Source organism: Bos indicus, chromosome 10 (genome assembly GCF_029378745.1).
Source record: "Bos indicus isolate NIAB-ARS_2022 breed Sahiwal x Tharparkar chromosome 10, NIAB-ARS_B.indTharparkar_mat_pri_1.0, whole genome shotgun sequence".
Classification (NCBI taxonomy): Eukaryota; Metazoa; Chordata; class Mammalia; order Artiodactyla; family Bovidae; genus Bos; species Bos indicus.
In genome coordinates this window covers 37662905-37675545 of record NC_091769.1, presented here as the reverse complement: position 1 = coordinate 37675545, position 12641 = coordinate 37662905, and the positions used below count along the sequence as shown (strand labels likewise).

The following is a 12641-nucleotide window of genomic DNA, read 5'->3' as shown; positions in this document are numbered from 1 at the left end:
AGTATAGTGCAGACAAAACTTTCATATGCACTGGAAAACCAAAAACTTCCTGTGACTTGGTTTATTCTGATACTCGCTTTTTTGCAGTGTTCTGGAACTGAACCCACAATCTCTCTGAGTTCTGCGTGTACCAATCTCATAGAGTTGTTGTGAGGATGGAGAGAATCCACGGAAAGCACCTACAAGAGTGGCTGGCTCATAGCCTCCACTCGGCAAGTATAAGCTATCAGTGCTCTGTACCCATAGCTGCCAGAGGAGCTCAGGGAAGGAGGTGGAGGGCTGGGGAGAGGAGGCAGGTCCAGTGCACACATGCTCACTCTTACACACACTGTGTGCCCACTCACCCTGTTACACCCACCTTGTTTTTTTTCTTTTTCTGTACAAGAAAAGAAAATAATAAATGCAAGATAAGTGAAAAGCAAGTTCCCAGAAAGCCCAGTGGCCTTTGGCTTCCCTGTGAACCTGGTCCTCAGTGTCAGGTGAGGTTCATAAATCTGGGTCATGTGGAGCCAAACGGGCCTGGAAGGTATAGGGAGAAGAGAATTCTCCAGGCCCAGGCACAGGGCTGATACGGCTTTGCTTTTATAGTCCATTCTGCCATTGGTCGTGGCCAAGGAAGGGGAGCTTCTGGCAGATGTTTTGTATTTTTTCATGAAGTTGGTTACTAAAACACCCCAAAAGTAGGCTCACCTAAACTGGCCTGAAAATGAATTTTATTTGATTTATAGTTTTTGGTTTTTCATTAAAATTAGAAGGTCAGGGCTTTCCTGGTGGCTCAGACAATAGAGTCCACCTGCAATGCAGGATACCCAGGTCTGATCCCTGGATCGGGAAGATCCCCTGGGGAAGGAAATGGTGACTCACTCCAGTATTCTTGCCTAGAGAATTCCATGGACAAAGAAGCCTGGCAGGCTACAGTCTGTGGAGTTGCACACAGTCAGACACGACTGAGTGACTAACACTTTCACTTTTACTGGCAGCCTGCACGGATCTGTGACCCCCTGTGACAGCAATCTGAGGAGCTGAGAGCAGCTGCTCTGCATCCCCAGATTGCCACAGTCACCATCACTCCAGTTGTCTGAAGCCAAGTGGACCACAAGCAACTGTACCCGCACAGGGACACCAAAAGCCTCACACGTGCCTGCTCTGCTCCGTTAGGTGACATATGAATTCAGGTAAGCTTTTGAGTTTGCTGCACCTAATAAATACGCTACACTGATTACCGACATCCAAAAGATAAGAATAGCACCAAATGCACTTAATACTAAAACCAACGTCTGTGCTAATTCAAAAGGCCCTTGGGGATCTGCCAGTAGCACAGGGTTGGGATTAGAACCATGAGTGTCACTACCCAGAAGACAATTCAGTGGGGGTATTTATGCTGTCCTCTTATTGGCCCAGGACACACCCGCAGAGCACAAGGGACTATTTATTCACCAAAACCCAAAGTCCAAGGCAGTCATAAAACTCCTCTACATGGAGACTCCAGCAGACACCAGCCCTTTGCTTCTAACCCCGGGCCTCCCATCCCCAGGGACAGGCCTTGGCATGGGGTGGGGGAGAGAGCCTGACTCCACTCAGAGAATCTGGTTGTGAGTTCCAGCCTTGCCACTTACAAGCTTTGTGAACTCAAAGAAACCACTTAACCTCTGCTTAATCCACTTAACCCACTGAGCCTCTGCTTCCTTACTTGAAAACCACGGATAATAACCTTATTACATGTCATAAATCTTTCAAGGATCAGAGAGATGACACATGTGAGAAGTACCCTGAAGATGTAAAACATATGAACAATAGCCATTTAAGGGCCTGTGCTATTCCAGACCCTTCATGTACATGATCTCATCGATTCAAACCTCACCAAAGCCCTGTGAGGCATGTATTATTAATATCACCCCTATTTTACAGAGTAGGAAACTGAGTCAGAAGGGGTTACATAACTTGTCTAGGTCACCAGGCTGGCAGGTGGAGGACCTGGGTTTTGACACTGACTCCAGAGCTGGTGTGGTGCTGCTTTTTCTGTGTGAGATTCTAACTCATAAATCCAGTGCAGGCTGCAGCTGTTGTCACCCCTTCCTGTGGCCTTGGTCCCTCCCTCTAATTGCTCAAACTGCTTTTCCTTCTAGGACTCTCCTCTGTCCTTCCAGCCCCTAGACTGACTAAATGGCCCCAGGACACAAGTCCCATGACTTCAGGCCATGCCACGCAGAAGTTGCAGTAACACAGGGTAATGGCTCTGCACACCCCAGACTCCCGTGTCCCACTGCTACCCCTCCATCACCCGCCTGTTCCCTGGCCCTTTTCACATGTGAGAGCCAAACCACTCACCACTGGCCGATCCACAGAGATTGTATTCTCAACTTCCCTGTGAGGAACACAAACAAGAGGGGGTCTCAGTGTCACCAAGAACAAGTAGGAAGCAGAGGGCTTTTGCTCAGGCCACCTGGCTTCTCGGAGCCAAGTCTGGACTGACCTCAAGAGAACCCCAGGGACTAATACCCCCTACCACAGGTGCCATTCCCTGAAGCCAAGTGCAGACACAGGGCTTCTTTTTGGCTTTGTCTAGGTTTCCCAGATGCATGACCCAGACACCTATTCATGGACCTTATGTTTCGTTTAGGGACAGAGGTCAAAGTGGCAAGGGCCTATGAACTTATCTCCAGTGACAAAGAGGGCAGGATGTGGCCTTGCTGGCTTCCCTGGTCACCGTACCTAAAAGTTCAGTCACCCCCCAACTGCTCCTATCCTTCTTCCCACTTTATTTTTTCTCCTTATCACTTATGTAAATCTAATAATCTCTATATACTTTTTTCTATTACATTGTCATCTCATGCTAAAATGTTAAATTCCACGAAGGCAGGGATTTCTGTTTAATTCATTGCTCTGTTCTTAGTGCCTAGAAGAGTGCCTGGGACAAAGCAGGTGCTCAGTAGCTATCTGTGGGATGAATGGGTGGGCGGATGGATGTAGGGGAGATGTTCCCAGTGGCTCAGGAACAGGGGAAGAGGTCCTGGTCAACAGGACTCCTGGAGAGACCTGTCCGGTTATCTCACACCTCTAGTCTCTGGTATGGGTCATGTGGGCTCTTAGGGACAGGTGGGGAAAGCCAGGCTGGGACTCACTCAGAGAGGTTCCTCTTTTCCGAGAAGACCCGGAGGATGAACTCGCCCTCCTGGTGGGGCTCGTAAGTGGAGGGCACAATGACGTACTCGCTGGGAGGCAGGCGGAAGCGCTCAGACACCTCCCGCATGTTGATGTAGGTTCTGCTCCTAGCCTTGGAGGCATTGTACAGGAAGAAGTCCTTCTGCAGGTGCTGCTTGTTGCCGTGCATCTAAGGGAGAGAAGAGCCCAAGGTACCTCAGCCCCTTGGGAGGGACACCCTGTCCTGCTCACAGTCCTCCTCCAGAGGGGTCCTCCTTCCCAACTCCCTGGTCACTCATTTCATAGTCACAACCTACCAGCTTCCAATTCCCAAGGCCTCGAATAGCTCAACATCCCTGGAGCTCCCTACCCCATATCCTCTTCCTTTTCTGCTGTGATCCAGAAGTGAAGGTCAAGTCTGGCATCCCCCACTCAGGGTCACTTACCAGAATTGCTGCTGCTCAGCTCCAGAACACCTCTGGACTGGGGAAAGACCCCAGGGAGGCAGGGGTGGGGGTTGTGGACTGGGTCTGAGGGAGGTGATTCCTCCACCCCCAAAGAAGGCGATCAGCCTCACAATGTGTCTGTGTGATTCTGTGTGTGAGTGTGAGCAAGCATGTGAGCGTGTAATGGTCTCTGGTGGGCAAGGGGAAGGGCATGTTGTGGGGTGGGGGTCAGGAGGCCATGCAATGGCCCGAGGACCTGCTCTGGAGTTAGGTAAGGTGGGCCAGGCCCTCTCCTATCACAGTCCTGCCCCCAAACCCCACAGGAGGTGCCCTGATGTGCCCCAGGCGGACCCAGGACCCTGGTAACGCTGCACACACTGCTGGCTGCTCCACTTCTATACCTCTTTGGGAACCTTGGGGAGAAACAGAAAAGGAAGGTGCTCAGATTTTTGTGGATTTCAGGTCTTAATCGGGATGGAAACTTGCCAAAGGGCATGCTAGCAATCGTAGAGCGAATGAGGGGCTCTAATGCCCCATGTACCTACCTGGACAGCCCCAGCCCCACCCCCACCTCCCCTAGGTGGGTTCTTCCCCCACTGGTTACAAACTTCTAAGAGGTTCTGACTCAAGTGGGCCTGATATCAGTAGTTTTGGGGGGCACTGGATGTTGGGGAAACTGGGGAACCCCTCAGGAAGCCCCCTGAAAGCCTCTTCCCTAAAGAGGCGGTCTGAAGCTCGTCAGGGACGGCACACCTCGTAGATGGCGAAACCGATGGTGAAGAGGTTAGCCCCCAGCTTCCGGTCCTTCCTCCGGTTCTTCTGCATCAGAGCCACCAGGAAACTACAGATCACCTCGGAATCATCGGGGTCGTCGTCCTCCTCTAGGAGCTTCAGACGGTACTGTGGGTTGGTCCAGAAAGTGTCTGTGCCCCCCCAAAAGGAATTGCACTTTCAGATCTGCCTCTCAGAGAAAGGAAAGGACAGGAGATGAGACGGAGGGAACCTATTCATCTCTAGCCTCCTCATCTACATGCTCAAATATGTATGAAAAATAAAAAATATCCAGGCATTTATTTAATTTGGTGTGTGTGTTGGTGGGGGCGGGTAGCCTTTTTACCTTTATACAGATGGACCTGCACTGATTGGCTATGTGGCTCCTCCTTCCTCTGTGAATTTTCATTCTCTGTCTTTGCTGATGGCTTCACTTTTCTCACCTACTCCTTCAGTGTTACTAGTCTCTGGGATTTGGTCCTGGGCCTCTTCTCTCACGTCCCTAGGCTGTCTTATCCACTCCTACTTTCTAACTGCTCCCTACATGCTCTTGACTCCTAAGCTGTAGATCCCAGCTTCAATCTCTCTTTTGACTCCTTCCCGTCATCCCTTCTTTCTTCCTTCCCTCCTTTCCTTCCTCTCGTCTTTCCATCCTTCTTTCCTTCCACAAATACATACTGAGTCCCTGTCATAGAGCCAAGTGCCATTTTTATCTGTGCATCGAGTTCTCTTTCATGCATCTTCACCTGGATATTCTACACATGCCTCAGACTTCCCATGTCCCAAAGTAAACTCCTCTGCAGAAGCCCACAACCAACTCTGTCAAAAATAAAAAACCTTCTTTTTTTTTTCTCCTGTGCATTTCATGTTATGTCATTGACATCATCTACTCAGGCTCCCAATGAGAGAATTTTGAAGTCATTCTTCCTTCTCCAGATCAACCAATATTTCCTTCCCTCAACCTGCCCCTTCTCCCCATCTCTGCTGCTCCTGACTTGGTCTTCGCTTTCATCATCTCTGGCTTAAACTCTTGTAGCTGCTGCTAACTCAGTTCTCCAGTTCAATCCTCAGCATAATGAACACAGTCCTGTTCTGACATAATAACCTGCCTAAAAGTTGTTACCAGCTCCTTAATGTAAGCTACTCAGAATGGAGATTTCCTTCTCAGTAATGTTGTTATTGTTGTTTGGTCACTGTTTGGTCACTGTTGTGTCTCTTTGTGACGTCACGGACTATAGCCCACCAGTCTCCTCTGTCCATAGAATTTTCCCAAGTAAGAATACTGGAGTGGGTTGCATTTCCTTCTCAAGGGGATCTTCCTGACCCAGGGATCAAACCTGCAACTCCTGCACTGGCAGGCAGATTCTTTACCATAGAGCCACCAGGGAAGTCACCTCTCAGTAAAATGGGGACAGTTTAATAAGACATTGCATGTCTGGAAGTTAGTAAAGACTCAGCAGATGCTAGTTAATATTATTCTGCCTGGAACTTGTTCTGCTTGGACCCTTTCCCCATCCAGAGCATCTCTCACCTGGGAAGTTGCGGCAGCCTCCGGCAGAGCAGCCCCTCACCCAGCGGCCCTCATTCACGGACACTGTCCAAGTCTGAAGCTTGTCGGACTCCAGGGCATCAGCTGTGAGGTTGCAGATCTCCAGCTTTGTGAAATGGTAGATAAAATCATCGTAGGACATCCTGAGAGGTTAGAAGAAGAGAGAGAACTATTTGGGAGGCTGGGAAAGGTAAGAATGCAGGGCTAACACAGTACAATGAAATAGTCCAGAGCAGCTTAGTCATGGTCCTAGAGAGGACCCTGTCCTTCCTTTCTTAGGGTCAACACTGTGTCAGTTCTTTTTTTACATTTTTATTTATTTATTTTTTTTAAATTTGGCCTTGCCATGTGGCTTTCAGATAGTTCCTGACCAGGGATTGAACCTATGTCCTCTGCAGCAGAAGTACAGAGTCCTAAGCACTAGACTGCCAGGGAAGTCCCAACACTGTCAGTTCTGATGTATCTCTTGCATTAAACAACTCAAACTCATGCATTCTTGCTGGAAGAGCTTGGCAGCAATTCAGTTCTCCACAGTGGTCCTGTGTGCCCCTCCACTGGGCCTAAGCACTGTACCAGGCACAGGGGAGGGGTAGTTGGGGAAGCACAGACAATTAAGCAAGCAATTTTAAAGGTGATGAGTGATGTTGAGCATCTTTTCATGTGTTTGTTAGCCATCTGTATGTCTTCTTTGGAGAAATGTCTGTTTACTTCTTTGGACCACTTTTTGATTGGGTCTTTTATTTTTATGGAATTGAGCTGCAGGAGTTGCTTGTATATTTTTGAGATTAATTCTTTGTCCATTGCTTCATTTGCTATTATTTTCTCCCATTCTGAAGGCTGTCTTTTCACCTTGCCTATAGTTTCCTTTGTTGTGCAGAAGCTTTTAATTTTAATTAGGTCCCATTTGTTTATTTTTGCTTTTATTTCCAATATTCTGGGAGGTGGGTCATAGAGGATCCTGCTGTGGTTTATGTCAGAGAGTGTTTTGCCTGTGTTTTCCTCTAGGAGTTTTATAGTTTCTGGTCTTATGTTTAGATCTTTAATCTATTTTGAGTTTATTTTTGTGTATGGTGTTAGAAAGTGTTCTAGTTTCATTCTTTTACAAGTGGTTGACCAGTTTTCCCAGCACCACTTGTTAAAGAGATTGTCTTTTCTCCATTTTATATACTTGCCTCCTTTGTCAAAGATAAGGTGTCCACAGGTGCATGGATTTATCTCTGGGCTTTCTATTTTGTTCCATTGATCTATATTTCTGTCTTTGTGCCAGTACCATTCTGTCTTGATGACTGGGGCTTTGTAGTAGAGACTTAAGTCAGGCAGGTCGATTCCTCCAGTTCCATTCTTCTTTCTCAAGACTGCTTTGGCTATTTGAGGTTTTTTTGTATTTCCATACAAATTGTGAAGTTATTTGTTCTAGTTCTCTGAAAAATACTGTTGATAGCTTGATAGGGATTGCATTGAATCTATAGATTGCTTTGGGTAGTATACTCATTTCACTATATTGATTCTTCTGGTCCATGAACACAGTATTTTTCTCCATCTATTTGTGCCCTCTTTGATTTCTTTCACCAGTGTTTTATAGTTTTCTATAGAAGACATACCGATGGCTAACAAACACATGAAAAGATGCACAACATCACTCATTATCAGAGAAATGCAAATCAAAACCACAATGAGGCACCATTTCACGCCAGTCAGAATGGCTGCTATCCAAAAATCTACATGCAATAAATGCTGGAGAGGGTGTGGAGAAAAGGGAACCCTCTTACACTATTGGTGGGAATGCAAACTAGTACAGCCACTATAGAGAACAGTGTGGAGATTACTTAAAAAACTGGAAACAGACCTTCCATATAACCCAGCAATCCCACTGCTGGGCATACATACTGAGGAAACCAGAATTGAAAGAGATACATGTACCCCAATGTTCATTGCAGCACTGTTTATAATTGCCAGGACATGGAAACAACCTAGATGTCCATCAGCAGATGAATGGATAAGAAAGCTGTGGTGCATATACACAATGGAATATTACTCAGCCATTAAAAAGAATACATTTGAATCGGTTCTAATGAGGTGGATGAAACTGGAGCCTATTATACAGAGTGAAGTAAGCTAGAAAGAAAAACACCAATACGCTATACTAATGCATATATATGGAATTTGGAAAGATGGTAACAATAACCCTGTATGTGAGACAGCAAAAGAGACACAGATGTATTGAACAGTCTTTTGGACTCTGTGGGAGAGGGTGAGGGTGGGATGATATGGGAGAATGTCATTGAAACATGTAAATTATCATAACTGAAACAAATCGCCAGTCCAGGTTCGATGCATAATACAGGGTGCTCGGGGCTGGTGCACTGGGATGACCCAGAGGGATGGGATGGGGAAGGGAGGTGGGAGGGGGGTTCAGGATGGGGAACACATGTAGACCCATGGTGGATTCAAGTCAATGTATGGCAAAACCAATACAATATTGTAAAGTAAAATAAATAAATTAATTAAAAAAATAAAGATGATGAGTATCACAAATTAATCCCAATCCTGAGGAAAACAAGTGAGTCCAGAAGAAAGTTCCCTTTAATCTGAGACTTGAAGGCTCAGTAGAAATGATCAGAGTGAGGGTGAGAGTGGCATTGAGTGAGCTGAGTAACTAGGGCTTCCTCCACTCAGAAAACAGCTCCACCAAGGCCAGAGCAAGTGGCCGGAGCAGTGCGTGTGGTGGAGTGTCACAAAACCACAGGAGCCATAGTGCAGTGGCTTGGTCCGGGCCTGGTCATCACCATAACTCTCAGGCTGCTCTCAAAACCCTCAATCTTGCCGGGTCTCTGGCTGGATTTGGAGAATAGGGCTCAGATGTCCCAAGGGCTGGAATCTGACAGCCACTTTCTGGGGTTGGAGGTTTGAGATTTCAGTGCCCACCCCATCCCTTCAGAGTCCTTCAGAGTCCTCTTGGGTCCTGGACTCACCAGAACTCTCCATCCTCAGTGACCTGGTGCTGCAAACGGGCCTTCTCGTCCTTGTCCACATAGCTCCAGTCCTTCCAGCTGGAGGGATGATGGAGGTGTGATGAAAGGGAAAAGAAAGGGAAGGCCTGATATGAGCTGGGCCAGGAGGTGTCAGAGAAATATGAACAAAATAGCTCCTCTCCCAACTGCAGCCAGTGTGAACCACCAAAATGCAAATCTGACCTGATACCCCATAATCGCTTCCCACCATCCTCAGGATTAAGACCAAGCTTTTAAAATGGTTTATGAGGGCCTGACTTTTCTCTGATTAAAACTTTAACCATTCCTCACCCTTTCAAGTTAGGGGCTGGGCCTGGAAATAGGTAACTTGTGATTTCAATTTAATTATACCAGTACTAGCTGTAACCCTGGGCAAGTCACTTCACCTGTCACAGTTTCTGTTTTCTCAACTGCAAAAGGGAAATGATTATGTCACCTACTCACAGTGCTGTGATGAGCAAGAGATGAAATATTGCATGTAAAACTTTTAGAACAGGCCCATCATCTAATAAGTAACTGTCTGAGTTACTGAGAAAAAGACTAAACAGGTAAACTTCTCCTTCCTCCTGCCACCCCACAAAACATCCCAGTTTTGTATTTTTTAAGGGCTGGGCAGTTTTACACACTCTCTCCCAAAGGAGGAGGAACTAAAGCACCTTTGTGAGGAGAATGAAGCTAAACTAGATTGTCTCTGGAGAGGTTAGGGATTGAAGAAGTGCTTGGAATCAGGGAATACCGGAGGGGAGATGGAGATTCCTGAGACCAGCAGGAGGGACACAGTGGGTGGGGGAGGGAACTCTCCTTGAGTGACCGAGGCTGAGTCCCACTTGTCACCAGTCCCTGAAGTGGAGGAGTTGGCAGAAAGTGGACCTCAAGATCTGAGACTGGAGAATATAGCGAGGGTCCCTGTGGGTGACTGGGACCAGTGGGCTGGTAGACTTATGCGGTACCAGGGACCCTTCCAGAGAAGAGAACCCAGTTCAAATGCCATCCCTCCAGGCAACCTTTTGCTACCATCCTGTCCCCTCAAACTATGAGAAGGGCTCCTGCTTTGTGACCCTAACTATAGCATTTATCTCAATGATTAGTGTTTTTCTGTCCTTCCCACTAGACCTTAAGGCCTATAGGGCAGGGTCTGAATCTCTGTGTTCATTTCTAAGTCCCCAGACAGAAGCATGGGGCCTGACACATACTGCACAATGAGGTGTCTGGGATTTGTCACACGGATAAGAGAAGGGAACAGTAAGGAGACCAGGATCAGCACCTTATTGGTCTACCCAGCAAAGTTGCCTATTCACAGAATGCCCCCAGTGCTTAGGATTGTGCCTGGGATTCAGTAAGTGCTCAACACATACTTGCTAAGTGAATGAATGGCTGAACAAGCCAGTAATTACGGTGCCCTGAGATGAGAGGTATGTTAAAATTAGCACAGGGGCTGAGGGTACCCACAGCCTGGTTGTGGTCCTTCTCAGCTAAGGGGTCCTGCTCTGCCCCCTTGGGAATAAAGGAGCTCTAGGGCCCACTCTCCCTGCAGAGAGGCAGTCAGGAGCCAGCGATTGGGGTGGAACAATAAAGGCTTTGTGAAGGTTCTGGAGCCTTCACAATAGCTTCCTCCCTCTGTGTGCTGTTTTAGCTGCTTCCAGTCACTTGCTCCCAGTAATAAGTAGTACAATTCTTTCAAAGGACTTATGCATCTCTTCCTGGGGCCAGTGAGGGAGAGGAAATCTTAGTACTGGCTAAGCTTTCTGCAACACCATCACATTTTCTCCTCGTAACAGCCCACCAGGTAGGTGCTAACATTTTCCCCATTTTATAGATAATTATGAGAAAGGAAGTTACTTGTCTAGTCAGACCACTGCATCCTGACTCCCCTCCTGCCTGGACATGGCCCATGCTCTCTAGGATCTTTCCTTTCCCCTCAATGGCCATCAGCAAGCTCTTGGGGTCCCAGGTTTCCAAGGCTCTGCTCCCAGCCCTACCCTGGAGCTACACCCCTTCTGTTCCTTAGCACGAGCCCTTCTCTGGAGCCATCCCCTCTTCTATTCCCAGTCCTTCCCTAGAGCCACACCCCCTTTTCTCCTCTGTGGATCATTGGTTTTAAGGGTGATTTTAGACCAAGCGTTTGTAGTACTCTTATGGCTTGGTCCCCAACCCAACCTTGTCCCAGGTCCTGTTGTCCCCTATTCATGGGGTCCCCTCACCCACCTGTCACTCCAGGAGCCATTCCACTCCACCTGGCCCCAGGGGTTCCGCAGCCGCACCAGCTTCACTTTCTCACCCTTGTACAGGGCCTTGGGCAAAGAGGAAAAGCTCTCTTGCTCTGGACCCTTTCTGAAGCCGGGGTGGGGGACGGGGGTGGGGGTTGGGGTGGGAGTGGGAGTTGGGAGAGGGATCCCATACAGGGAGCTGTCCTGATTGGTCAAGGAGACTAATTACAAGTTTGTTGTGAAAAGGCAGAACCTTAGCACGAGCTTACAGGAGTCAGGCTTGGCCACCACCTTGCCATCTTCTAAGAAGTGATTTTCACAGTGAATATCTGGCTATTTAGAAATTTGGGTGGAGTGGGTGGAGGAGGCAGGGCATATAATGTAGGGCTCTGCTGGCAGTTAGGTGTCTCTGCGTGAATTATTAATAGAAAAAAATGCCCCTGCTGGCTGAAGAGTGACAGAAAATGTCACCTCTAAGTAGATTTATCAGAAAAAGGGGCCCCTTCCTCCTGTCTGCAGCATGGGCTGCTGTGGACAACTGCCTCTCTCTGCCCATCCCTATGACCAGCGCACAACTGCCCAACTGTGCACAAGGGGCCTGACAAACTCCCTGTCTCTGTCATGACCCAGTTAAGGCCAGATGTGCCAGTGGGAGCAAAACATCATTACTGACCATGAAAAACAAGAAACACAAGAGCCCATGAAATTAATTTCATAAAACCAAAGTGATTTCTATTTGTTCTTTGGAAATGTTGGGGCAATTGCTATCTTTACCACTAAAAATAAACATAAACTGAGCACTGTCTTGTGGCAAGATCCACCTACAAGTCCCAGTAGTCTCCTCCAACCCCAGGCACTCAGCCTGAGTACCTGATTGGAGGCAAATTCTGCAGATGCAAAAGGGCACAGAAAGCCAAGTCCTGACTTCAGGAGGTTCCCCCAAGTAGCCCCTCAAGTCCTAACCCTTCATACCCCGCCAGGCTTACCTCCTCCAGCCCAGTGACTGAGTAGGCATGGCCTTTGACCAGCCCACAGGCCATTCTTGTCTCAAACTGAACTGGAACAATCATCTGTGGAGTGAAAACCGGACAGCCTGTCAGGGCTTGTTTCCTGAGACAAAGTTCACACTAGTTCACATCCTGGGTTCAGTGAGGACAAGGACTCCTCCATGCTCTGGAAGCGTGCCTCCTAGCCATGAGAAGACCCACACTAGCCCTTTAAGAGAGCCAAGAATATGCAGCCCAGACAAGGTGTTTCCGTCAAGCTGGTCCCTTAACCATTGGAGAACAATGTGGAGGCTGGGGCCACGAGGTGAGTGAGAGCGTGCCTGGCCCTCCTTTCTGGATCCCTTGGGTCTTTCAAAGGAAGAAGTGGGGGTGGATGGAGGCTGCCTTGGGTCAGGCTCCCCTTCCCTGAGCCCACCCAGGGTTGACTATTCCTGGAAGAGAAAGGGATTGAGAAAGGGGGTTAGATGAAACATGGAGGTCTAACCTTTTATCTTTATATCCCCTCACCT

The 12641-nt window shown here is 47.9% G+C and overlaps 1 protein-coding gene across 3 annotated transcripts in view; it reads right to left on the bottom strand.

Annotated features, from left to right (window-relative positions):
- CAPN3 (calpain 3) overlaps window positions 1–12641 on the bottom strand; it is a 56090-nt gene that overhangs the window by 7055 nt on the left and 36394 nt on the right. The window contains exons 7-15 of one of the 3 annotated variants that reach the window (XM_019968598.2): window positions 12112–12195; window positions 11124–11209; window positions 8880–8957; window positions 5890–6050; window positions 4341–4510; window positions 3989–4000; window positions 3123–3331; window positions 2329–2365; window positions 359–376 (exon numbers count right to left, since the gene is read on the bottom strand). In XM_019968598.2, coding sequence (XP_019824157.1) covers window positions 359–376; window positions 2329–2365; window positions 3123–3331; window positions 3989–4000; window positions 4341–4510; window positions 5890–6050; window positions 8880–8957; window positions 11124–11209; window positions 12112–12195 — 855 coding nt within the window. The other 2 variants (XM_070797346.1, XM_019968599.2) reach the window with 2 other exon arrangements.